Source organism: Trachemys scripta, chromosome 2 (assembly GCF_013100865.1).
Source record: "Trachemys scripta elegans isolate TJP31775 chromosome 2, CAS_Tse_1.0, whole genome shotgun sequence".
NCBI classification, from domain to species: domain Eukaryota; kingdom Metazoa; phylum Chordata; order Testudines; family Emydidae; genus Trachemys; species Trachemys scripta.
The window spans coordinates 44,621,370-44,647,013 of NC_048299.1; the positions used below are offsets into that span (position 1 = coordinate 44,621,370).

Here is a 25,644-nt window from a genome sequence, read left to right on the forward strand (position 1 = left end):
TAAACCTGATTATACTGCCCGGATTAAAAGTTCTTTAGTTGGGATATGCACAAATGGGCAGCCACCTTCCTGGATTCCTGATTAGGATTTGAAAGAACTGATTATGTGCTGTACTAATTGCAAGATCTAACTAATTTGATTTTTATATTAATTCAATACCTTTCTTGATTAATTTGTTGATTTGATTTTAATTCGATTTCAGTTTGATAATTGTATTAATTAGTCCTTAGTTTAGTAAAGTTTTTAGTAGCTTAGTCCTAGTGATATGTTTTCTTGACTTTTTTTGCTTGTTTATTAATTTTAATACATGTCTATAAAGAATACCGAATCATTTTTCTTTCAGTAAGCAACTTGGGCCAGAACCATTCAGAATCTGAGACTTTGTCTACACTACAGTTTCAGGGGTGTGAATAATCTCGCCTGTCTGCTCAGATGCTTTCCACCACAGACCCTACAGCAGCGCACCTGCATCAGTGCAGTTGCACTACTGTAAGCGTTGCAGTGAAGGTTTAGTCTGAGTAAAACAGCTTTTTTTACTTAAGAGCCCATTTGGGTCTGTTTAATTTAACCTCTTTGGCTATTACATTGAAATTGGTTATTCCTGCACTAATTGGAATGGTTGGCGCAGTTTCTTCCCCACTACTTGCAAGTTCAGTGCCATTCCATCTGTCCCTCCACAAGAACACAATTGACTGCAGATGACTGATCATCAGTACAGTGGAATTCAGTTTTGGCGATCACTGCTTATATTGATCATTTGAGCTATAGGAATCTGAAATTACTTTCCCAAAGCCCTTTCCTGTTCTGATGTTTCAGTCCCTTGCTTACACTGATCACTGAAGCATTTGGTTGTAAGGACAAGCATGGGACTCATTCCCCTGATTTATGCACTGCTTTAAGGATCACTTGGCTGCAGATTAGGAATTTGAAAGCTTGCAGCAGTGTCATTTCTAACCTGACTAACCTGCCTGGACATGAGTTCTGCTAGGCATGTTAATTTTGGCTTTGCAAAATGGAAATTTTCCTTCTGTGCTGCTCTTATTTGAGAAGTTTTTGTTTTCTAAATCTTGTAGCAATAATATAGAGCATTCAAAATGTGGTTGTCCATATCTATCCTCATAACTAAAAGAAGGGTTTTAGCTGTGATGCTTGAATTCAAATCCAAACTTCCATGAAGTTCAGGCCATGTCTTCTTATAACAGATTCTTTTGTGCTCCCTCAGACTCTCACTAATTTACCAACATGTAATTTACATCATCTTACCCATCACTTCTGGATTTGTCTCTAAATCTTTGGGTTACCATATTAGTGCATATAGGACTTACTCTTGATGATCTTCCTGTTGCTCTGGAATATGCTGAATAACTTCATAAACTGTACTGTGTAAATCCTGCCCTTGGACAAAGTCAGAGCCAGAAACAGATTGACTTGGAACCTAAAAGTAACAGGCAATATATTTGCTATGAGTACAGATGGGAAAAGCTGGAGCAGGAACTAAACGTATAGAATAACCTTCCTTCCCCTCCCCGTCCTCCCTTGTTTAGGATTTTGTTCACATTGCATAGCTCAATTTAATTAGTTTTGATTTGATTTTGAGGAAGGGAATTTTATCATACTTACGATATGGCATTTCACAGACTTAAATGCAGTTAGAAACCCAGAAATTTTAGGATGCCCCTAGTTCATGTAGGATAAAAAGTGCTTTACATTACTGTACCAAAAATAATAAAGGGAGAAATAAGCTGGTGAATAAAAGCTGGGGACAAAGGACAAAAGTAGTCAGGGAAATGAATCAGGATACATTTAAAAAAAAAAAAAAAAAGCTAAGAAAATCAGGGAAGTGTGCAGTCTATGTACGTCCAAGGAGAGCTGCAGTGAGCCAGCATAAAGAATGTATTAAAATATTAAATTTATTAATGAGTTATATATAACAATTTGTCTTTACCTCTCACATCTACAACATCTAGATTCAGCCCTCATCAATACAGAGTTCACTCAATCTGCATACTTCCAAACTCCAATTCTGAACTATTCATCTTCCATCTCTGTGTCCCTTTCCTACTGACCAATATGACTGCAGTGGGTTAAATACTGATCTCAGCCACACTGGTGTAAAGCCAGAGTGACTGCACTGAAGGTAGTGGAGTTGCGCCAGTTCCAGAATCCATCCCACCGCCTCTAATTCTAAGTCTCTGGTGTACAGTCTCTCCTTCTTTACTCTCTAAGGTCCTGACTCTGTAAGGTATTTAAACATGTGTCTGACTATGAGACATGACTAATCCAAGTGAAATCAGTGGGTCTACTTGTGTGTTAAGAACCTTGCTCAAGTGGGTCTTAAACCCTTGACTCCCACCCTAGTCCTAACATCTCTCCTACCTTCATGAGCACTCACAGATGCTCTTTCTCCTTCTTTAATGTTTCACCTTCGGAGTGGCTTACTATTATCTAGACACTTGATGTTAAAATTGTTTTCCTTGTCTACACTACAGGTTACTTTAGTATAATTTACGTCACTCAGGGATGTGAATAATCCACACCCCTGAGCGATGTAAGTTTCATTGATCTAAGTGCTGGTGTAGACAACACTATGTCATAGGAGAGCTTCTCCTGCTGACAACTCCTGCCTCCGCAAGAGATGAGAGCTATATTAAGCTGCTGGGAGAGCTCTCTCCTATTGGCTTAGTGCAACTCCACCACAAGCAATACAGCGGTGCAGTTGCATCAGTGCAGCTGTGCTGCTGTGACTGCTGTAGTGTAGATGTAGCCTAAATGTAGGATTGGTTAACAGAACTAACTTCTTGGCACCCCTTTGAACCTGGGCATGTCCCTCCTGCTTAACACTGATGTAAATAAGTACAGTGAGTAACAGTACTGATGAATAAGCCATTGAAAGATCTCCAAAGAGGCATCTCCTGCGGCCCTTTTGAGCAAGCCGCATAGAGATTCTAGTGAAAATACTACATACATTTAGGGAATGAAATAGAGCCTTAATTGGTTGGCTACTGACTTATTGGTAAAACGCATACCGTAGGAACACCAGTGGGGTCTGGAAAAGCAACAAATTCATATATTCCAAAGTCATCCGTAGCATTTTCATGCCCTAAAATTAAAAATAAATAAATTATTAATAGGCAATATAAATGCAAACAAGAACACTTCATTAGGGAGGGGCAAACTCATTCAGCCTACTTTTGAACCCCCTACTTTTGAATTCGGAGACTGTGAAAGTTCTGCTGTCTTCTACTGTTCCACCCCTACTAGGGCTGGCTCATTTCTCAGAACTTAGAGCAGCCACACTGATGTTTAAACTATGCTTGGCTGCATTCAAGGGGCCATTATAATGTTGAAGATAACTGAAGAGCACTAATACTCTGGCCATCCCCCTTCACTAAGCCACCTTTCACATTCTTCCTACATTGGTCTATGAGGAGCAATTCCCTGTGCTGGGGAATACCTATGTAGCTAGTAAAGCATCTCTGTTGCTGCTCCATGGTAGGAAGATTCAATCTAATTTAGCTAATCTATTTTAGTATTTATATCATAATTAATGGAGATTTCCAATTCTAGGAGATAGGATGTGACCTTGAAAGGTCATGAAGTCCAGCCCCCTGCCTTTACTAGCAGGACCAAGTACTGATTTTGCCCCAGATCCCCTAAGGATTAAACTCACAACCCTGGTTTTAGTAGGCCAATGCTCAAACCACTGAGCTATCCTTCCATCCCATCCCATTCCATGCCCAATGTATCTGACCACTGAAATGATCTAATACTCTTCCCCCATGGCACTATGAAGAGGCCCAGCCCTGTTCCTCAGGGACTGGAGGGTTTGAATTTTGCCTTATGCTCCCATTTTGTCCTTTAGCATTACCTGAGAATGTTTGTGCCTTTCTGTAATCTGCCCCAGGCCTAGAAAACATAAACATGACTTTCAGTTTGATCTCATGGGCAAAGAAAAGAAATATCGCCTGAAACAAAAAAAAACCCTCTTTTTGGGAAAGACACAAAGCCATACGAATGATTTATTTTACTACCTGCTCTGCAGCTGCCGTTGTATAACTGAAAAGAAGAGATAAAGGAAAATCAGCCTTTTTGTTATACTGTCCAGAAAATACATCTGGAGTGTGTTTAAGTTTCACCTACCTTTATGTGGCTGATATCTTTTCCATAAGAATAGAAGGGACATAGATAGGATCAAAAATAATGAAATTCCTGTTATTACTGCTAGAGATGACAAAGATTTTCCTTTCTGGGCAAGCCTCTCCAGTCCTGTGCCAAAGAAGAACAGATTCATAGCTAGTCCTTCACAATATACAACATCTTAATTCATCTTAGCTGAAATGGCAACTTGGTACAATAATTATATGCATTTCAGAAACCACTCCAAAACATGTCTGGTATCAGGAACTAGGTGGAAGCCACTATGAACATTATGGCAAACAGCACCAAATGCAAAAAAAAGTGCATCTCAGAAGTATTTTTGAATTTAGCCTCACAACTCCACAAGGAAGTATATAAATAGTCCTATCCTATGCACTGGGAGATGGAGCCCCAGAGGGAATAGATCATTTGATCAAGATTACACAGGAAATCAATAGTGGAGTTGGGACTAGAAACCAGATTTTCGTAGTTCAAATCCTGTGCATTAACCGCACAACCCTTCTTCCTATGTAAATTGTTATTATAAAATATACACTTTTTATGTGCCCATCACCATAGTATCTAAACACCAAGTACAAGACTCAGATACATCAGTTCTGGAAGACAGCCAAATTCTCTTTCCCCTCCCTGAGTTGGTTCCACTTTCTAAACAGAGATACTTTAATTAAAATGAACTGTTTGAGTTTTATCATTACCTTTATGGTAGTATATAGTAAACAATATTATTAGACAATAACATACTATCAGGGCCAGCTCTAGGCACCAGCAAAACAAGCTGGTGCTTGGGGCGGCACATTTTTAGGGGCGGCATGGCCGGCGCCAGAATGCCGCCCCTAAATATGTGCCCCGGCCGCCCTAGCTCACCTCCGCTGCTGCTGCCACGGTGCGTGAAACACTGATTTGCACGCCGCTACTCGCCCTCCCTCCCAGGCTCTCAAGGCAAAAACCCTACTGCATACTCTCAAGCCTGGGAGGGAGGGGGAGCAGCGGCGCGCGAATCAGCTACTTTCGCGCGCCGCAGCGGCTCGGGGTCTCCCCCTTCCCCTCCCTCCCAGGCTTGAAAGCCTGGGAGGGAGGGGGAGAAGCGGCACCAGCGCCACGGCCACTCTGAGTCTCCCCCTCCCTCCCAGGTTTGAGAGCCTGGGAGGGAGGGGGAGACTCCGAGTGGCCACGGCGCGGGCGCCGCTTCTCCCCCTCCCTCCCTCCTAGGCTTGCGGGGAGGAGCCTGAGGGGAGGAGGCAGGGCTGGGGATTTGGGGAAGGGGCAGAGTTGAGGCAGGCGGGGGTGGGGTAATTAAAAAAAGGGGGGGGGGCTGCCAAAATTGTGTTTGCTTTGGGTGGCAAAAACCCCAGAGCCGGCACTGCATACTATTAAACTATTGTGTCTGCAAATCAAGACTGGAATTTGACAGCTACTGAAAATCATGTTTATGTTTTCTAGGCCTGGGGCAGATTACAGAAAGGCACAAACATTCTCAGGTAATGCTAAAGAACAAAATGGGAGCATAAGGTCAAATTCAAACCCTCCAGTCCCTGAGGAACACAAGTCCTCTCCTAAACATACAGGGGGATATCCTGTCCCCATTGAAGTCAATGGGAGTCTTGTCATTCCCATTCTGCAGGGTTTCTCTTTCTAAGATTTGTCTTTTATCAGCCATTTATTCAATAGTGATCGTGGAATCACTTCCTGAAGCAGGAAGCCCAATTCTGAAATGCAGAGCCAGATTCTGGCTAAGCCCTGCATAGGTAAGAGGCCTTGCAAAGATCTCATCAGGAAGCATGGTCCCTGAACCTTACTAGCATCCCATTTGGCACTAGCTGTCTCATCTGCTAGCCAGGGCACAGGAGTATTAGATGGGCATGGAGCAGTGAGCCCACTGCAATCTTTTAAAGGGTACCAGAACTACCCTCTGGTGTGTGCTACCAGGGAAGCTCAGGAGGAACTTTGGCTGACTCAGGCGGTATGCACCCTGCAAGTTAGAGCCACAATGCTGTCTGTACAACACCCAGCAGTGCCCAGGGCAGGAGTTTGCCTTAGTCTGGGTTACATATGTAACAGGGAGTTTGACAAGCACTTTATAATCTACAATTCAGAGAAAATCAGAAGTTCAAGTGTTTTGGACACACCATGAAATAGGGAGAAAGTTATTTATAGTTGCCTCAGGTCAAGAGACTGAACATCTGGTTTTATTATTTAACTGGTAAGTGGGGGTAAAGCTGATGGTAAAGACTTATTGTAGCTATCTGATCTAATTCCAAGAGGATAAAATGGTGTTTCTCCATGCAGTTTCATTCTCCCATGCATAGCTGGAGGGTGGCCACGTTCATTAGCTCTTGTTATAGACTATGTCTTCCGTTTTGTTTTGCAGCTATTTTATGTTGATGTATAGCATGAAATGTTGCTCGGAAAGACCTGGAGTTGAACTTTGCCATTCAGTCTCCAAACCAGAGAACTATGGACTTCCTCATTTCAGTCACGGCACTGAAATCAAAACCATCAGGGGAATTTTTGTTGGTAATTTAGTTTTTTGGCCTTGTGTGTGCAGTGCACGGGCCCTGCCTCTTCCTCACCCACTTTGGGGCACTGATTTCCCCCATGGGGGAAAAAAAGGGAGCAGTCTCTTTGCTCCTTGGAGCTCCAGGGCTGCAATTCTGCCTGGTCATGACTCATAGGATACTTTCTCATGTAACAATGTTCTTACTGGACGTGTGAAATGATTGTTTTTACAATGGAAACATTTCATTTTGTACTCCAGTTAAAGAATCAACAATACTATATTAACAGAACACTCTGACTGTCAGTAAGTGCTGTGTTAAAGCCATCTCAGCACCATGTTGGGCCTATGTGCTGGAGCCGCATACTGCGTATACAGAATGGCACACATACTGCAGTGCCTAGATATAGTGGGAGTCATAACTTAATTTCCTTGCCTTGGTTTCCATGACTGTGTTTCAATAGGTTTGCGTGTTAAGGATATGTTTACACAGCAATTAAACACCCACGACTGGCCTGTGGCAGCTGACTTGAGCTTGTGGGACTTGGGGTATGAGGTTGTTTAACTGAGGTGTAGATGTTCGGGTTCAGGGGAGGGTTCCAGAGCTGAGGCTCCAGCCCAAGCCCAAATGTCTACACTAGAATTAAACATCCCTGTAGCCTGAGCCCTGCAAACCCCAGTCAGCTGACATAGGCCAGGCACAGGTGTTTAATTACAGGTTAGATGTACCCAAAGACTCTTCATCTTGGATTTAACTTTGAGGAAGCCAACACATGCTTCTGTTTGCAGCAAACCACATGTAAATAAAATCTGTTGTGTTCTCAGAGATGGAGTATTCCACTCCCATTATATTTAAATACAAAAGATTTGTATCCAGTTTTTAGATAATCCTTGTTCTTCCCCTCCCTGTAGCTCATTAGGTCTCCTTTTTGGAGCAGACCTCTGAAAAGAACTCTCCATGTGTCAGTATATAATGCCTGCATCTGTAACTTTCACTCTATGCATCCGAAGAAGTGAGGTTTTTACTCACGAAAGCTTATGCCCAAATAAATCAGTTAGTTTTTAAGGTGCCACCAGACTCCTTGTTGTTTTTGTAGATACAGACTAACACGGCTACCCCCTGATACCTGAAAAGAACTGCAACTCATTGGCACTACTTGTGCTGGGTATATTTTCCAGTTCACGCATGAAAGGCTAACTTGCCAGGTACCAGTGCAAATGTTATTTGTCTCTCAAAGTCTGTTCTTAGTTAAATAAATAAAATGAAATATCTCACCAAGTGCAAATATAAAAGAGATATGGGGTATCCATGGCATCACACAGCGGCAAATGTGTTTGATTACATGCAGTAACATTATAACCATATGCCATAGCTTGTAAAGTGCAGTGTTTCCATTTTGGCATTGCTAATAGGGTCAAGAATTATAATGACAGTAATTAGCAGACTGTTTCCAGACTGAAGGGTGCCAGTCAGAAATAAAGAATGACTGTGGGAGAAGTGAAACCAATGTGGATTAGGAACAGATGCAGCATTGCTCCCAGTAGTCATGCCAAATATTAGAAAAAATGATGAATAGATATATTTTTGGGGTCATATTACATATGATAGTAATAATGCAGCATATCAGTCATCATTAGGGACTGAACCAAGATCTCCAGAGCTGAGGGTATATGTTGCTACAGCTTGAGATAAAGTACTAAGTTTCCTAGCTGGCCACTATGACACACTCAACACTGAACAATGGGTTACGTATCCAAAAGTATTCTGTTGACTGATGGTTTATTAGTGGAAATGTTCACAAAACTCCAGTTTTATAAACTGTAGCACTATCAGATGTGATATTTGCTATTCTTCAGTGTTAAAAAAGTTCCAAGCTTGCAGTCAGGAATTTGAAACAGCATCATGTGATTTAAGTGACTAATCACATATCACAAATAAATATCAAAACAGTTGAAGTCAATAGTTTGCAAATGAGACATGGAAAAAATTGTTAGCATGAACTATTCTGAGTCCACGTTAATCATGAATATATGTGTAATTTTAGGATGGGTCTGCAAACTATTCAGGAACAGAAATATAGGCTAAATTTGTTGAATAATGTAGTCACAATTCATAATTTGATCAATTCTAGCTTTCAGGGCCTTGTACATGTATCAGGGCTGCAGTCTCCTTTCTGCTAGTACAGATGTGGGAATTCTTTAGCTTATTACATGCTGAAGGTACAGCAGATTGGTCCTTGGGCTGGAAGTGAAGAGAGAGATGTTTAATTCCCAACTCTACCACTATGTAGCCATAGGTATGTCACTTTATCTCTCTGTGCTTCATTTTTGGGATTTATAGATCATTGATAGGTTTGTTGATCAGATTCTCACTCAAACTGCTAAATTATACAGTTCCCTAACATTAGACTGCTGATCTTTGCTTCCTTTGCTCATATCTGTTGCTGAGTCACAGTAAAGCAAACTTTTTCCAATGAGACTTATCTGCACACAGATACTGTATATGTGTGAGTGTGTGTGTATGTGTATATGTCAAACAAAAATTATGTTAAAAGAACCAAATTTAGGTTTCAAAGTTAAGCACTTGAAAGTTGAGAATTGCCAGATTTATGGTTGTGCATACCACCTTGTTTCTTTCCCCTTGTGCCCTACGTGTGGCAGGGATCATTTGGAAAAAGTAGCATGTGCTCATGTAATTAAAGACAATACCATAATGCATAAACACAAAGTGGCACTACAAGCTGGTCACTAACAGTTTTCCCTAGAATGGAAACTTTACATTTGTAATATTTATTTACATGTGTTTCTACCTGAACTTTTCATACTGCTTAGGGGTGAAATTCATCCATTCCCATGTAGATGGGCAACACAAGATCTATGCACCATGTAAATCCACTTCAAGTGTTACATTGGCCTTGGACTGGTCTTCTGTACAGGACCGCATTTCACCCTTGGTCAGTTACAAGGTTAAATATATGAGCATTAATCCAAACGTGCAACAAACCTTCACAATTCCAGCCAGAAAAAGTTCCACCCTATCAATCCCCTCTTTCCCAATCAAAGCTCTCCCTTGCCCAGAAGTCTGGGGAAACAGATGAATCTTTAAAGGATCCTTTAAAAGAGTAACTTCATTTTTATAGCCAAATAAAATTCATTCCTACAAGGCATCACTAAAATCTGTATAGAAAACAACTGTGTGGTTAACATAAATTTAACATTATTCCATCTTGTTTCAGTCCTACAAAGTAGTCTTGCAATTAGTGCTCAGCACCTTGCAGAATCATGTCCATAATTAGATAGATACCTTTATTTTAAAATCCAACTCTCTAACACTTCTTGGCTAAAGTAGAACACTTTAGTTGATTGGATGAACTGTTTATAACTGTTCTCTTTTTAGTTTTAGTTGGCCATACGTGTACAAAACTCTATAGGTGAATTTCAGCCCTAGGTGCAGAGAAGCTGCCGAAGATCTTCTGAAACATCTAAATTCTGTATAAATGCCTTAACTACTGAGGTTTAAGTGTTGTGTAAGGCTTTGTGGTCTGTTGGCGGGCAGGATCAAACCAGGGACTTCTGGAGCTTAGTGCATGAGACTCTACCACATTAGCTAAAAGCCAACTGACAGTTAGCTAAGAATAGAGCAGATTCATTTTCTCTCTCTTTAAGTGGTCTCAGTGCCACTAGATGTGACAGAACACCACACCTAGAAGGTGTATGGGTTACATTTGCACAGGCTCTCTATTTTGGGTAGTGGGGGAGTGGAGACACAGAATATCTTCCTTGCAGAGTAATCATTAATCAGGTAAAATTACCAGTAGGACTTCAGAGTTTGGTCCGCAGGGAGAAATTCACTGGGTGTGCATATCTTTGAGGCCACACTCAGGCAGAATTCCCACTGAAGTTAAAGAGAATTTTACCTGAATTAAGGAGTGCAGTCTGGGATCCAGGGTTTAGTATTACTGGAATAAATCTTCAGAAACAGGAAGAATGGTATAAAATGGAAAAAGCTGATTATCTCCAAACTGGTTTTAAATCCCATGAGATAATTTAACAAAGGAGATCTGCATTTTTTAAAGTACAGCTAAACAAAGAATATGCACCATGTGGACTTTGCTTTTTATCAGGCTTCAAAAACAAATCTCAAAATTGTTGCTCATGATTGTATGTTTATTTGTACACACAGATACTGCAGAAGTCCTGGTTACTTTCACTTTCAGGAAAAATGCCATTTGTATTCCTAAGGAAACACCACAGCTCTGTTTGCATTTCCCCCCTTCTCGTCACCACATTGTTTTATTTTAAACTGTATTATTTCCACTGAAAAATTGTAACCTGTTTTCTGCCAGGGTGTTTGAAAGCATGGAGCTTTCATTTATGAAGATTACATTAAATCCATCTGAACAATAGACACCTGCTGTCCTTGTTTATCTTAATAATAAATGTATGAGCTCTTGTCTGGTACCAGCAAAACAGGTTTGTGAAACTTTCTAAAAGGCAACAGTCTGACATCTTGCTGTACATTAGTAATATGGCCACATTATCTGGACAAAAAACTATTGTTCCTTAGTAATTAAATTATTAACCACCCAGAAAATGTTTTCTAATTAGTAATGAAAGGCAGTAGATAAGGAGATTTCAGACTTCAGCAGCATCGTACCATTTACAGTTGCTTTTCATTGGGATTCTCTGACAAAAAATTGTTTTGCAGTCATTTAATTTTGGCATAGTATTATATAAGACCTAAATCTATCACGTATTGAAAGTAAAGGAGAAACTCCATGCATCAGTACTTAGCAATAAATCTACATAAGAACACATGGGGAAAAAAACTTCCATATGTATCTTGTAATGAAACCGTTGATTCACCAACACCTTTGTGTTTCTGCAAAGATAGCTTGTATTACCATCACACTCTAGACTAAGACGTCTGTTCTACCAAGTCCCAGAGGCCCTTATGATGCCCATGTTTGTTGGTCCCTAATTGGCCATTCCAGCCATTGTTGAATGACTAGAGGCATCACCTTCTCCATACCATGTGCTGGTCATACTGCCTGCAGAGCACTCACAGCCCCTGCTAAGAGAGGGAGTGGGAAAGTGGGCTTTGGAATAGAATCCACGTGGCAGTGCAAAGCTAGCAGTCCAGCCTTTGAGTTCACTGTATTTTTGTGCCACTTTCTCCCAATATAGCTTCCTTTCTTATATTGAACACACTCAAGCAGAGATGGTAAAAAAAAATGTGTATCTTTTTCTGCTTCATGAATTGGTCATTATGGTAGAGAGCAGTGGCATTTCTACTCAAAGGACCAAGTCCATTACAAGACGCAACTGTGGTGAAATCCTGGCCTTATTGAAGTGAGTGGCAAAACTCCCTTTGACTTTACTATTGCTATTGCTATTACTTTACTATTCTATTACTATTGCCAAGATTTCACCCCTGCTCTCTACCCTCTTGCTGAGGACAGGGAAGTTCAAAATATCAAGACAGTGTACTGGTTCGTCACCTGGCTTGCACTCCAATTGCTTAGTTCCCCTTAGGTTGGTACTGTGTTTATACGTTATACTAGATCAGCATGTTGTTATGTTATACATTTTATGTTCTTACCTACAGAAGTAATGATCACTGTGAAATGAGTTTCGTCCCGTTTTCCAGTCACATTGTTGTAAGCACAGCACATATAATCTACTGTTGTCTGGGCCACTTTTTCAGATAGAACTTCCAGATGGGGTCCATATTTGATAACATGTGTAGTATTGTCAGCCCTTCGGATCCAGGAATAAGTATTTGGTGGATTTGAGTCTGCTGAGCAATCGAATAGGATAGCTTCTCCTATGTCAACCGTAAACACCTCCCCTACTTTCAGCCCTTTATCTGAATTAACTGTAAGTCCATAAGGTCCATCTGCATTAATATGAACAACAAAAATTATCATAATGGAGAAAATTGAAATCAAAGAATAACTCTTAAAAATTCCAAGGATAAGTATATACTTAACCTTTCAAATGGCTGCCATTACGTTCAATTATTCTGATTAAAAGGCTTCCAATTAATTTAATCTGTCCTTATGTAGATAGATTTGTAACAGTCTTATCACAGAAAACACCCACGTAATATTGATCTATTTGGATGAAATTCACCCAGATACTCAGCACAAGGCCTATGCAATGTTTAAAGCCCTCAAAAAAACTGTAGTGGGACTGAAGCAGCATAGGTAATGTAGTGTAATGAAGCAGTAGGCCTTCTTCTGGCTGTCTGTACAAGGGTGAATTGGACCCTTTATACTTAAATGCCAAGGTTACTGGCATAACTTATCTCTGTTTACACATAAAGATCAGTAAAATTGCACTGAAATATACCTATGTAAACATGTATATTGGTACTTACCACACAATACTTGCTTACGGAACTATCCTCCCCTTAGTAAGACATAGCATGGTGTGTCTTACATAACTTCAGACAATAGTTTTTCATAAATGATCCTTAAAGCACATGTTAACCTTCCTCTCATCCCCCTGACTTTTGCTGTGTTCACCTTTTAGTTCTTGGGTTTCCATTCTTAGTGAGCTTTCCCCTGGGCAAGGGGAGTTTCCCAGGAAACCAGCATAGGCACCTTTTCAGGGATCAGATGACCATGGAGGTTTTTTTTTGTTATTGGGTCAGGCTCAGACAACTTCTTTTTTAAATGCAAAGCAAAACATTCAAAATCTACTAATTTTACAAATTAACTTGCTTTTTTGCTTTTTGAAACTATTCAGTAGTTCTCACCCAACCCATCACTTTCACTGTCTTGGGCTTTAAATTCTGCCAAACGTAGTTTCCATTTAAAGGCCCTTGTCCCCCTCGCTCCATTTGGAGATTGTCAGAAGCAGAGGAATCGGAAACTTCTGTCTAGGTCTAAATGTGTTCTATTAGTTTCTCACAAGCCCAGAAGAAGGAAATCTCAATTTATAGAGCCCTGCGCAGATACAAAATTGATATCCACATCCAATCCGCAGACATGGTCTGCAGAGATCTTTGGATATAAAGCGGATATTTGCAAATTTGCAGGGCTCTACCAATTTATCTCCTGAACTCAGAACTCCCACATAGTACAGCAGTTTCTGCTGCAGCAGCCACACCACCAGACTAATAAATTCTCTCCCGGTCTTGTATTGATTTATTTCTGAATGAAGCAATTTAACTGCTAAGTGCTTTGTGATGTATTATTATTACAATTAATAGACAAATCAAATAATGCTAATGAATAGGGATGAACAAAATAAAGAACCTTTTTGATACTGAGTGGAACAGTAAAATAATTCCTTCCTGGGATCCTACATTCTCCACTTCTCTTTTCCAGTATCGTTCTCAGCAGAAATGAGTCTCATGTTTCAGTGAAGCCTGTTTACTAAATGACTTGTAAAATAATAAATCACCTGTTCTTAGTAACAATTTACTACTCTGTGGGAACACTTCCAATTGCTCATATCACCATGAGACTGTTATCCATCTAGTTTCTGAGCAGATGGCAGGTATTTACTGTGAGTGACCTTTTTTATCACACAGTAACTCCCCCGCAGCAATGGCATATGGTGCATATAGACCAGAGATCGGCAACCTTTGGCACACAGCCTGTTAGGGAAATGTGTTGGCGGGCCGGGATGGTTTGTTTACCTGCAGCGTCTACAGGTTCAGCTGATCGCAGCTCCCACTGGCTACGGTTCGCCATTCCAGGCCAATGGGGGCTGCGGGAAGTGGCGGCCAGCATATCCCTTGGCCCACGCCACTTCCCGCAGCCCCCCATGACCTGGAACGGCGAACCGCGGCCAGTGGAAGCTGCGATTGGCCAAACCTGTGGATGCTGCAGGTAAACAAACCATCCCAGCCCGCCATCAGATTTCCCAGATGGGCAGTGGGGCAAAGGTTGCCAGTGTAAATCAGGAGTTCTGCCTTTAAAGTCAGTGGAGTTACATCCGTGTGTAAGTAATGTAAGTTACATCAGAATCAAGTCTCTTGATTTTTTTTTTTACGTATGCTTGTGAAGCACCATGCAGACCAATAATGCTATAGACATAGTAAAAGGTAATGATAACTATTAGACATAGTCTTGAACCAGAACCTGAGATCCAAACACCCATGAACTTTGTGGGAGCTAGAAAACTGAACTTGGATCTATGTTTAAATGTTGTGGCCAGTCCCTCTGGTTATAATGGGCTGAACAAAACCCATCAATTTTGAAGAACTCTACACTTTGAAATCCCAACCTAAATTCTGCAGCTCAAGCTGATCTTTAACAACTACATAAAGATTAAAAAGTTATATTTATATTATCATGGAGAGGGTATAGATGGACTGTTAAAGACCAATCTACTGTGAGTGAAAGCCAAAATATAAACTTGAATCAACCGCTTTGTGCCCCTTCCATTGTCAGAGATTCTCTCTCTGGGAAGCTCATTTAGACAAAAGTATGCATGAATATTTTATATACTCACAAAATATAGTTGGTGCAATTATCTCACTTTCCATCGCACTCACAGGATTGGTTGCAAAACAGCTGTAATTCCCAATGTCTTCTTTCATGACAGGGACAATTAAAAGTGTGTCATTGTTTGGGGAAAAGGTGTAACTAGAACTGGCGTGCATAGGTTTCCCATTTTTCATCCACTGGTAACTTATCCTTGTACCTTTTCCAACAGTACAGGTTAATGTCATGTTCCCCACATACTCCACTACTCCCGAAGAAGGTTCAATTTGTACAGCTGGCTTTGCGACAGGAACTGTAAGTTAAACGGATATGAACAGTTATAAACAAGATTTGCCATTTATATTAGGAGAATATGCCATTTACTGCCCAGGTGATATAAATGGCATTCATCACCCTTTTAAGAAAATACTTAGATTTCAAATGTTATGCTGCTAAAAATGAAAAACAAAGTGTCATATCCTTAGCTGGTCCAAATGGGCCTACTTCAAGTAACTTCACTAGAGCTAGGATGACTTACACTAGCTGAGGTTATGACACAATGGCCGGAAGCAAATATTCCATTTTAATTAGCTAGACGAATTAATCAAGTTCATGCTGCATGCATTTTTCCATTCCCTGCTCTTCTTTCTCTGTGCATGTACAACTCCCACTCACATGAATGGAAGATTCATATGTAGGAGAATAACAGATCCATATTCACATCTACCTATTGATCTAGAGAAAATGAACCATTTGATGAAAGTGAACCACATGAGCCTCTTTTTAGGGCCAAACTTTCCCCCCAAACCTTATTATCTTCTCTGTTGGGTTTGGGGCCACCTGCCAGCAGCCTCTAGACAGCATGAAATGCTGAGCAGGCAGCTGCCTCCAGAATTTCCTCTAAGTCAGGTTTCCAGGTACAGAAAAAAGCTCATGCAAAAGTGAATGCAGCCTCAAGGTGAGTAAGGGCGACAGAACTGGGCGTTATGAAAACAGATTATTTCCTGAGATCACCATAGTCCATTTAATTTCATAGTCGTTACAAGATGCCTACAAACCCAGTTTAATATACTCCCAGGATTAATAAGGCACCAATCAATAATAAACAAATTTTGTTGAATAATTAATCATTGCGGTTTTGAAAATAAGCATAAAATTACTTCAGTGAGTTGATTTATTCATGCACAGCCAGACTGAATCACACAGAACTATAGCTGGATTCCAGGTGATTAGAAACTTCACAAAAGTTGTAATTTTATTTGCAGCACTAAAATACAGTATTTTATTGACTTACCATCAACAGTGACTTGAATCTTTTGATTGGCTGATATTGTCCCATTTCCATGGACATTGACTTTTACAATGTAATTGCCTTCATCAGTAACATGTAATGGATTGATCATCAAAGATGCATTAGGTGGTATGAGGGTAAACTTGTGTTTATATTCCAGGTCAGGTACTACTGACTGATTCACAGAGCCGAGTAAATATTTGGGGATACTCTGAGGTTTCTCAAATAGCCATATTATCTGGATTTCAGAAGCTGTAGTGTTGAAATTGTAGTCAACTGTAAGATGGAGTGGTTGTCCTTCAATGCCATGTATAGTATGTGATGGTACCGTCAGCCTTAGTGCAGAACAAATACCTGCATAAAAATGGAAAGAAAACAAAACTAGGAACACTGGAAATTCTAAATGGAAACTCTTATGGAGCTGTGGTCGTCGTGTTCTCAAAATGGTCCTGATCCAACTCTCACTGATGCAAATAGAAAGATTGGTATTGACTTCAGCTGGAGTCGGATCAGATTTTATAGCTTGATTTTCAAACCATTTCTCCTATCTTACACAAAATAAAACTGATTTGTTTTAAGTTAGATGTCACTTCTCGTCTAATAGGCTAGGATATTTTTTAAAAGTTTGACAAAACTTAGAAATGGAGTTCTAAGGTTGTTGTGTTTGTAATAATTTCCTTTGTTGAAAATGTTCCAAATATTTGTGAGACAAAGTTGGTGAGACAATATCTTTTATTGGACCAAGTTCTTTTGGTGAGAGAGACAAGCTTTTGAGCTTACGCAGTGCTCTTCTTCAAGTCTGGGAAACTAAGGGCAGGTCTACACTTAAAAAGCTGCATCGGTGCTTAAGTGAAGATGCTCTTATGCCGACGGGAGAGACTCTCCCGTGGGCGTAATTAATTCACCTCTGTGAGAGGTGGTAGCTATGTTGATGGGAGAAGCTCTGCTGTTGACGTAGCATTGTCTACATGTGGGGGTTAAGGTTGGTATAACTATATCGTTCAGGGGTGTGGATTTTTCACATCCCTGAGTGACATAGTTATACTGATATAGGTCTGTAGTGTAGACCTGGCCTAACTCAAAGTGTCACTGCTAAATACAAGATTTGAACAGATTGTTTCGTATAAGTAGTTAACATATATTTCAAGGGATGATTCAAGGTCAAGTGGTTTCCTCCAGTCATAGGGAGGAAAGGAAGTGGGGTGGGGAGGGAGCAGCTGGGAGGGGCTGTTAGCAGGTTATAGATTGTTGTAATAAACCATAAATCCAGTGTCTCGATTCAGTCCATGACTTTTAGTCTCTAGCAAAGTTATGGATATAAGTTCCCAAACTTGTCTTTTCAAGGTGTTGTGCAGGTTTCCTTTGACGATGAGGATGATAAGTCAGATAGAGAGTGATTGTTTTTTGAACAATGATGTGGTATTTTTGTCTTTTATAATTTTCCTGTTTGAGTTCATTTGAGAGTTTAGTGATTGTCTGGCTTCACCCAGATAGTTGCTATTGGGGCATTTAGTGCACTGGATGTGGTACATCACATGTTGTGATAGGTATGTGTAGGACCCATTGATCTTGAAAGATGTGTTGGGAGGGGGTGTTGATCATTGTAGCAGTGAAGATATGTCTGCAGGTTTTGCATCTGTTGTTCTGACAGCATCTGGCGCCACTTTGAGTTGGTGTGCCCTGATCTATAGGGAGCGTGCCTCTGATGATGGGCTTGGAGAGGTTGGTTGAAGGCCAGAAGCAGGGGTTCAGGAAATATTTTGTTCAGGATGAGATCCCCATCAAGTATGGGTTGTAGTTGTTTAGTGATAACCCATATGGGTTCCATGGTGGGGTGCTAGGTGACAACTAGGGGTATGTGGTCAGAGGGGATTTTATATCTGTATTGAAGCAGGTTCTCTCAGGGTATTTGGGTGGCCTTCATCAAACAAGGACACCCCATGGGACACTCATGTAGTAATCAGCAGGATTGAAATGTTTAGATCCACCATAGATCCACCTATGCATCCACCTCTGCCACTTGAACTAAAGGAGTAACTGATAGCAGTAGTAGGTTGTTATCCTCTCTGTGGATCAGCACTAGAGGTGATGAGATGCTTTGCCAGTGGGTTTCACAGAAATTGGCTAACTGCAGAGGAATGGTGGAACTCAGGAATCTTGGCTTCCATTCCTGGCTCTGGAGGGGAATGTGCTCTAGGGGAAACAGACTCTACTGCCCATTTCCCTCAAGTGTGATCCCTTCTGCCCCTTTCCTTCCAACCGGTTGCTGCCCCAGTCCTGTTTCTTTCTCACCCTGGCTCCTTGTCCCCATTCCATTCCCCTCACCTAGCCAATCCCCGTCTCCACTCCTCAGACTATTCATCCCCACAACTGGGTGGGAGGTGTGTGTTTACCCTGAGAAGTGGAAGATCACTCCAAAGGCCATCCCCACAACTGGGTTACAAAGACTTTTTATGTAGAACAAAGGAAAATAAGAGACTTCTGGGTGAAAAATCCTATTAGTATAGTGGAGTACAAAGAGAGGCAGGAACAGAGATAACACATGATCTTTAACTTGTCCACAGTTAATTCATGGAGAAAAGTGGTTCTTTACATCAGCTTGTCAGAACACTGAGCCACAGTTGAGGAATATCAGTTAGCAAAGCAGAGAGGAGATTAAGGAAATAACATTTGTTTTCACTTTTAAGACAATGGCTGCAGGGAGATAGTCTGCTTGGGTGGGGCTTTCACAGGCTAACTGCAAACTTTACTGTTCTCTGAAGGTATGCTCTGATGATTTGATCAGGTGTTATCAGTGTGTGGGAACTTGTGTATGATCATAGGGAAGTGTAGATTGAAGAAGTTATCAGGCAAGTTGTTTTGCCAAAGATTAATGTTTGATGGGAGCAATGCTGGGTGATTCTTGGCTCTGGAAAAATAGAGATCAACACTTCATCAGAGTACAGTCTGAAATATTAGAGCCATTTCAAACATTTATACTTCTAATTAAATTAAAGCAACAGAATCTTATTATGATCTAACTTTACATTGATGTTACCCTGTCATATTCAAAGAGCTACTCAATATTATGTTGAATTGAAGTCAACGGACCAAATCTTTATTCATTTCTTCTTGATGTTCCCATCAGGCAAAAGTCCCATTAAGTCTGCAGTTAACATGTTCCCAAGGGTTCAAGTGACATTTTGTTTGACCTTTTGTTGAAGATAGGCATTTTTGGAAGTTTTGCCTAAGTAATTTAGCAACAGAGAGTCCTGTGGCACCTTTAAGACTAACAGATGTATTGGAGCATAAGCTTTCATGGGTGAATGCCCACTTCGTCGGATGCATGTAATGGAAATTTCCAGGGGAAGATATAAATATGCTGGCAAGAAACAGTCTGGAGATAACGAGGTTAGTTCAATCAAGGAGGGTGAGGTCCTCTGCTAGCAGTTGAAGTGTGAACACCAAGGGAGGAGAAACTGCTTCTGTAGTTGGCTAGCCATTCACAGTCTTCGTTTAATCCTGATCTGATGGTGTCAAATTTGCAAATGAACTGAAGCTCAGCAGTTTCTCTTTGGAGTCTGGTCCTGAAGTTTTCTTGCTGTAAGATGGCTACCTTTACATCTGCTATTGTGTGGCCAGGGAGGTTGAAGTGTTCTCCTACAGGTTTTTGTATATTGCCATTCCTGATATCTGACTTGTGTCCATTTATCCTTTTACGTTGTGACTGTCCAGTTTGGCCAATGTACATAGCAGAAGGGCATTGCTGGCATATGATGGCATATATAACATTGGTGGATGTGCAGGTGAATGAGCCGGTGATGTTGTAGTTGATCTGGTTAGGTCCTGTGATGGTGTTGTTGGTGTAGGAACCTAAATTCCATTAAAAGCCAAGGGGAATTCAGTTCTTAAGTCACTTTGATGCTTACTCATCACTTATATTAGGTGAATCCCAGGAGTAATATACTATGGTTCACAATAATGATGGTATATTTGATCGGTGAAATACCTCCAGTGTGGAAAAATGGTTCTCCAGGGGCTTGGGGTGCAGTACTAATTATGGAAGTTGGCCAAAATTAAAAAAAATTGCTTAAGTTCAGGCGTCTAAATCCCTGAAGTTGTTAAGTGGTGCTTAAATAGATGGCCTGAGTTTCAAAAGTGTTGAAGCTCTGAATAGCTCCTATTAAAGTCAATTGGATTGCTGGATACTTGGCATTTTTAAAAATCAGGGAACTTATTTTATAGGGTACATCTATACGGCAGCTGGGTGGTGTAATTCCCAGCGTGGGTAGACACACACATGCTATCTTTGCTTGAGTGAGCACTTATAAACAACAGTATGACCATGGCAGCACAGATGATGGCTCAGGCTAACCACCGATGTACGTACCTTGAGGGGCTCAGACAGGATTGTATTCAGGTGGCTAGCCCAAATCACCACTTGTGCTGCCATGGCAATACTGCTACTTTTAGGTGCTAGCTTGAGCAGAGCTAGCCCATGTATGTCTACCTGAGCTGGGAATTACATGTCCCAGTTACTGCGTAGATATACCCATAGACACCTAAAACTGACTTAATGCCTGACTTTAAGTATCATTTTTGAAAATCTTGGTTGTCTGTTTAATCAGTCACTAGCATGCACAAGTTTTAATTTTGCTCCTGCCCATGATATGGAAGATATTTTTATGAAACTCCTTGAATGCATCATAAAATTTAGGCATAAAAGGCAATATTTTAAAAATGTCCTTGTTCTACAGAGCCACGAAATTTTATCTTATGCAGTAATCAAGAATATTCCAAACTTAAACATGTTGCTATGTATAGCTTGCTAAATAATGCATGCATTTTTCCAGCAACACAGACCTCTTAAAACCAGTTTTTCGGTATTGACTATAAACACGTTCGGTTTTACCAAAGTGACCTCCAGCTGGAGCGCAAAGCAATCTATGTTTTGCTTCCATATCACTCTTCAAAGTATTAGCAAGCACAACAGAATCATTGTTGACAGAAAACAAAGTATGCAGCTTTAGTTTAAATAAAAACCATGACTACATATTCTGAGTTGACTGCAAAAACTGAAACCTACCTAGTGAGGTTTCATTGTTCTCTGGATTCTAAAGCACTCATCACTTTATCATCATAAAAAAAGCTAGGTCTGTTTCTCCACTGCTTTGCATTCTGTGTAGTCATCTATTCCTGTGCAAAGTGTGAGTAAAAGGCTACCAATTCTCAATTGATCATTTTTACACCCATTCTGCAAAGATGTAAATGCATTTACATGGTGCAAAGCAGTGGAGTGTCAGACCCCTAGTATTTATGGTGCCAGGAGTTCACATACTTTCATAAATCCATAGATTCTGAGACCAGAAGAGACCATTATGATCTAGTACAGCGATTGGCAACCTTTGGTGCATGGTTTATCAGGTAAATCCGCTGGCGGGCCGGGACAGTTTGTTTACCTGCAGCATCCGCAGGTTCAACCGATTGTAGCTCCCACTGGCTGCAGTTCACCGAACCTGCAGACGCTTCAGGTAAACAAACCATCCCGGCTAGCCAGCGGATTTCCCTGATGGGTCACGTGCCAAATGTTGCCGATCCCTAATCTACTATGACCTTGTGTACAGCACAAGCCATAGAACTTCCCCCAAAATAATTCTGAGCACATATATTTTAGAAAAACATCCAAATGCTTGGTCATTTGGGTCAGAGAGAGCGAGAGCACATTGTTTACACATTCTGTTTATAGAGCCAAATTCTTCAGTCCTTATCTGAGCAAGATGTCTATTGACTTCCATGGGAGTTTGGCTTGACTAGTATTCGAGCCAAAGCCCACTAAAGTAATTGGAAAGGCTGACATGCTATTCAGTGGGCTTCAGATCATGGCCTCCAGGACAGGAAAATTTGACCCTTGTACTGATAAAAAAGGCAATTAACATATGAGGAAGCTTATAAAGATCTGTATCTGAGAATGTATGGTATGCTTCTTAATGTATGTGTCTGCTGCAAAGCATTATATTTAAATGCTAATATAAAAGTAAAGTTTGATCTTTTGTAGGGTTTTAGTCAAGTGGTCTAACAAAGATTAATACAGATAGAACAGCAAATAAGAAATATCAGTTTTTTGTATTCACTTAAAATATGGGTATTTAAAAAAACTCAAACCAATAATCTTAATTTTAGTGGCGCCATGGTACTGGGAGAGCAGAACTTTGTGGGTACAAATCTGCAGACCTGACACAAACTCTCCTTCACTCCAAATGCTGACTGATGAAATCTAGCAAAAAAGTCTACAATATATTGAGTTCACAAAGATATAGGAAAGCAATGTAAAGCAAATATCCTTTACATTTAGATAACATGAAGACACAATACTCTTGTAATGTTACATATTTGTTCTGTTGGAATTACATAAACATCTAAATAAAGCAGAAGTTAATTCTAAAAAGCTGTAGAAGAATTGTTGGAGAGATTAAAGTAGAATTTTATCTAATATCTAATCACAACAGATTCTTATGGAAGTACATTGGACATCCAATTTTATCCAAAATGCATAGTTGACAAATATCTGCTTATAAAAGTAACACCCAAGATACTGAACGGAAGGTATTATTAATGGTAATACATTCTCCAGTTCACCAAGCGATAAAGTTAGAGCTCTTGGTAATGGTTGTTACAAACCTCTTCAGCTTTAATAGCAAAAATATTTTATTTTTCTTTTATGCCAAAACTAAAATCATACTTATGCTAAATGGTGAATATTAGAAAAAAAAAAGAATCCTATTCTTTAGGGGGTAAAACCTAAGGGTGCAAAAAAAAAGTCAAACTAGGGAAGGAATTTTTTGGGGGGGGGGGGGGGGGCGGGGTCAGGAACTTCCCATATCAAAATATCATGCCAAAATATGTTTAAATCATGCAGTCTCAATTTTAAATATTTACAATCAAGTATTACATGGAAGGATTAAAAAAATAATACCTTCACTGTCAAGCAAAATAAAGCCACTTTCCAAACATATTTTTGAACAGATAATAGCAACAACTTCCATGCTAAACCTTGACCTCACCCTGCTAACCTTTACTCATGGTAAGTCCTTACTCAAATTAGTAAAGGTTTGCAAGATTGGTCCTGGTGAGAGCTAATTATTTTCATCTTTGTGGTACAGACATTAAAAAGAAAGTATAATGTACTGTACAGTACTTAGTAAATATTAGAAAAAGTCTCACACAGTCAATGTCCATGTTTTACTTACAAATTATGTACAATATTAGTGTATGATAGTTTACAGACTTTCTGCTTTTCTTACTAAAACCAGATCTACTATTGGGTTACAAACTTCTAGGATGATTTTAAAAAAATCTGACAATTTAACATTCAAAATCCATTAATTTTTTAAAGTATAAAAATGAACCATATATCCAGAGTGAAAAATCAACAACCATAATAATACATACTGTATCTTACCTAAAAGCAGAAAATATATATTGCACTGTAAGTCACAAAATGTGTTGCTAAAGGGCTCCATGAAAGCATCCTGTCCCATGCAAATATCACCTTCTTCTCAGTGCTAAGTCAGTGCTTGGTCCAGCAGCTGCTGGTTTATTTGCCAGGGAAATCAGCAATGAGTTAACAGACCCTATCCTGTCTACTGCCTTGTGTGATTTGAATATGTGTATACAAAGGACACAGGGAGTGGGAACACCTGTTAGCTTAGTACGCAACATCTTCATTGCCTGTGACTCTATCATAATATTGCCTTGGTATATTCACAGCAAATATGGAGTGTGATAAATGGGGTATAGAGTATGAATCACTCTGCTTTCATAAAAATTAATGTGAGTAAAATTTATATAGGTATTTATGCCATATATAGTTACAGTCAAAAAACACTGACCTGCTAGATACATATGCTAACTTCAGATAAGAATCTAGTAGTCAGATATGCAAAAGACCTGTTAAATCATCCCACTGATCCCCTTGCGATGGTAGGATCTCTGCTGTCCACTGTCATATGAGATATTAAATACCATGTACGATGGATCTTAGCTAAAAAGGCAAATGAAAAATTCATAAAAAAGTTAAGATTGTAGTTAGATCTATTGTAAAATGCATGCTTCCGAACAATTGTTGCTCTGCAGTTATCTTTGTATATCCCTTAAAATATTACAGAATAATGGTTATTTTGGGATGGCCTTATTCCCTAAGAATTTTTTTTAATCCCTTTCTGAGCTACGTGTGTGTGAAGTCTTGGTGGGGTGGTTATGAGGTATATTCTAACAAAGAATCTTCTGTCCAAAGTGTGAATCTTACTCAGACTGCCAAGCTAGCTGCCAGTCAATATGTGTTCTGCATTAATTTACTACAGTTTAAATTAATACTCATATACAATCTGGATTTTATCCAAGGCTCACCATTGCAAGTCTAATCAGCCGCAAACCAAGGCAACCCTCCTTCTGCTCTCCTTCCATGTGCAATAATTTTCAACAGTAAATATTTGCACCTATACAAGTGGTTATAAAAATATTAAGTTTAGATAGCACTTAGGCACACACAAATAAATCTCTCAAATATTGGGCTAGGTTGTGCCCTGCCTTGTGTGGGAGGGAATGGTTGCAAGGAGCCCTTCCCCACCTCACTTAAGCCCCTGTGCTGAGGTGAGGGACAATCCCTGTCTTTGGGTTCAGAGGGCTCAGTTGTGCAAGGTGCTGAGCTACTCATGGTGCTAAGCATTCTCAACTTTCCCTGAAGTTAATGGGAGCTGAAGGCACTCAGCACCTTCAGGGGTGGTTCAGCACCTTGTAGGATCAGGCTCCGGGAGGACAAGAACTGCTCCAGGATAATGTCAGTGTCCCCAGAGGGGATGGAAGGAGGTACGCCCAGGCCATGGTGCCATCACCCACTGGCCAGCAGAGGAAGAGCATATGATGCCCCCTCACAAAGCATGTAATAATGCCTGTACTACTACCCTCTATTGTGGGCTGTGATTTGTAGCCTCAAATTAATCCACTTAATAATAGGCTAGGTGTCTTTAATTTGACCACTTTTTAGAATCTGGTTCAGAAATGAAGAAATGTTGGTCATAAGGGGCTGATTCATTTCTGACTGAAGTGAATGGGAGTTTTGACACTGAAATCAATAACAAATGGATGTGGGATAAACTCCATTTTGGTGTTTTAAAACAACATGTCACGAGCAAAGGAAGTTCAGAGGAGTAGAAAAGATTGGAATAGTCATTTTACATTGTACAAACAAGAGCAAGCCTGTAAAAGACCAGGGCGTAAGCAGT

At 40.1% G+C, this 25,644-nt stretch overlaps 1 protein-coding gene across 1 annotated transcript; it reads right to left on the reverse strand.

Moving 5' to 3' along the window:
• Positions 1 to 1,321: 1,321 nt before the first annotated feature.
• On the reverse strand, positions 1,322 to 23,901 carry HEPACAM2 (HEPACAM family member 2). Its single transcript, XM_034759367.1, has 9 exons — positions 23,823 to 23,901; positions 16,388 to 16,738; positions 15,122 to 15,406; positions 12,255 to 12,551; positions 4,141 to 4,266; positions 4,032 to 4,056; positions 3,869 to 3,906; positions 3,027 to 3,100; positions 1,322 to 1,435 (listed from the first exon to the last, which is right to left on the reverse strand). Exons 1-9 carry the CDS (start codon positions 23,899 to 23,901, stop codon positions 1,322 to 1,324), a joined length of 1,389 nt encoding a protein of 462 aa, XP_034615258.1.
• Between the last annotated feature and the right edge of the window lie 1,743 nt (positions 23,902 to 25,644).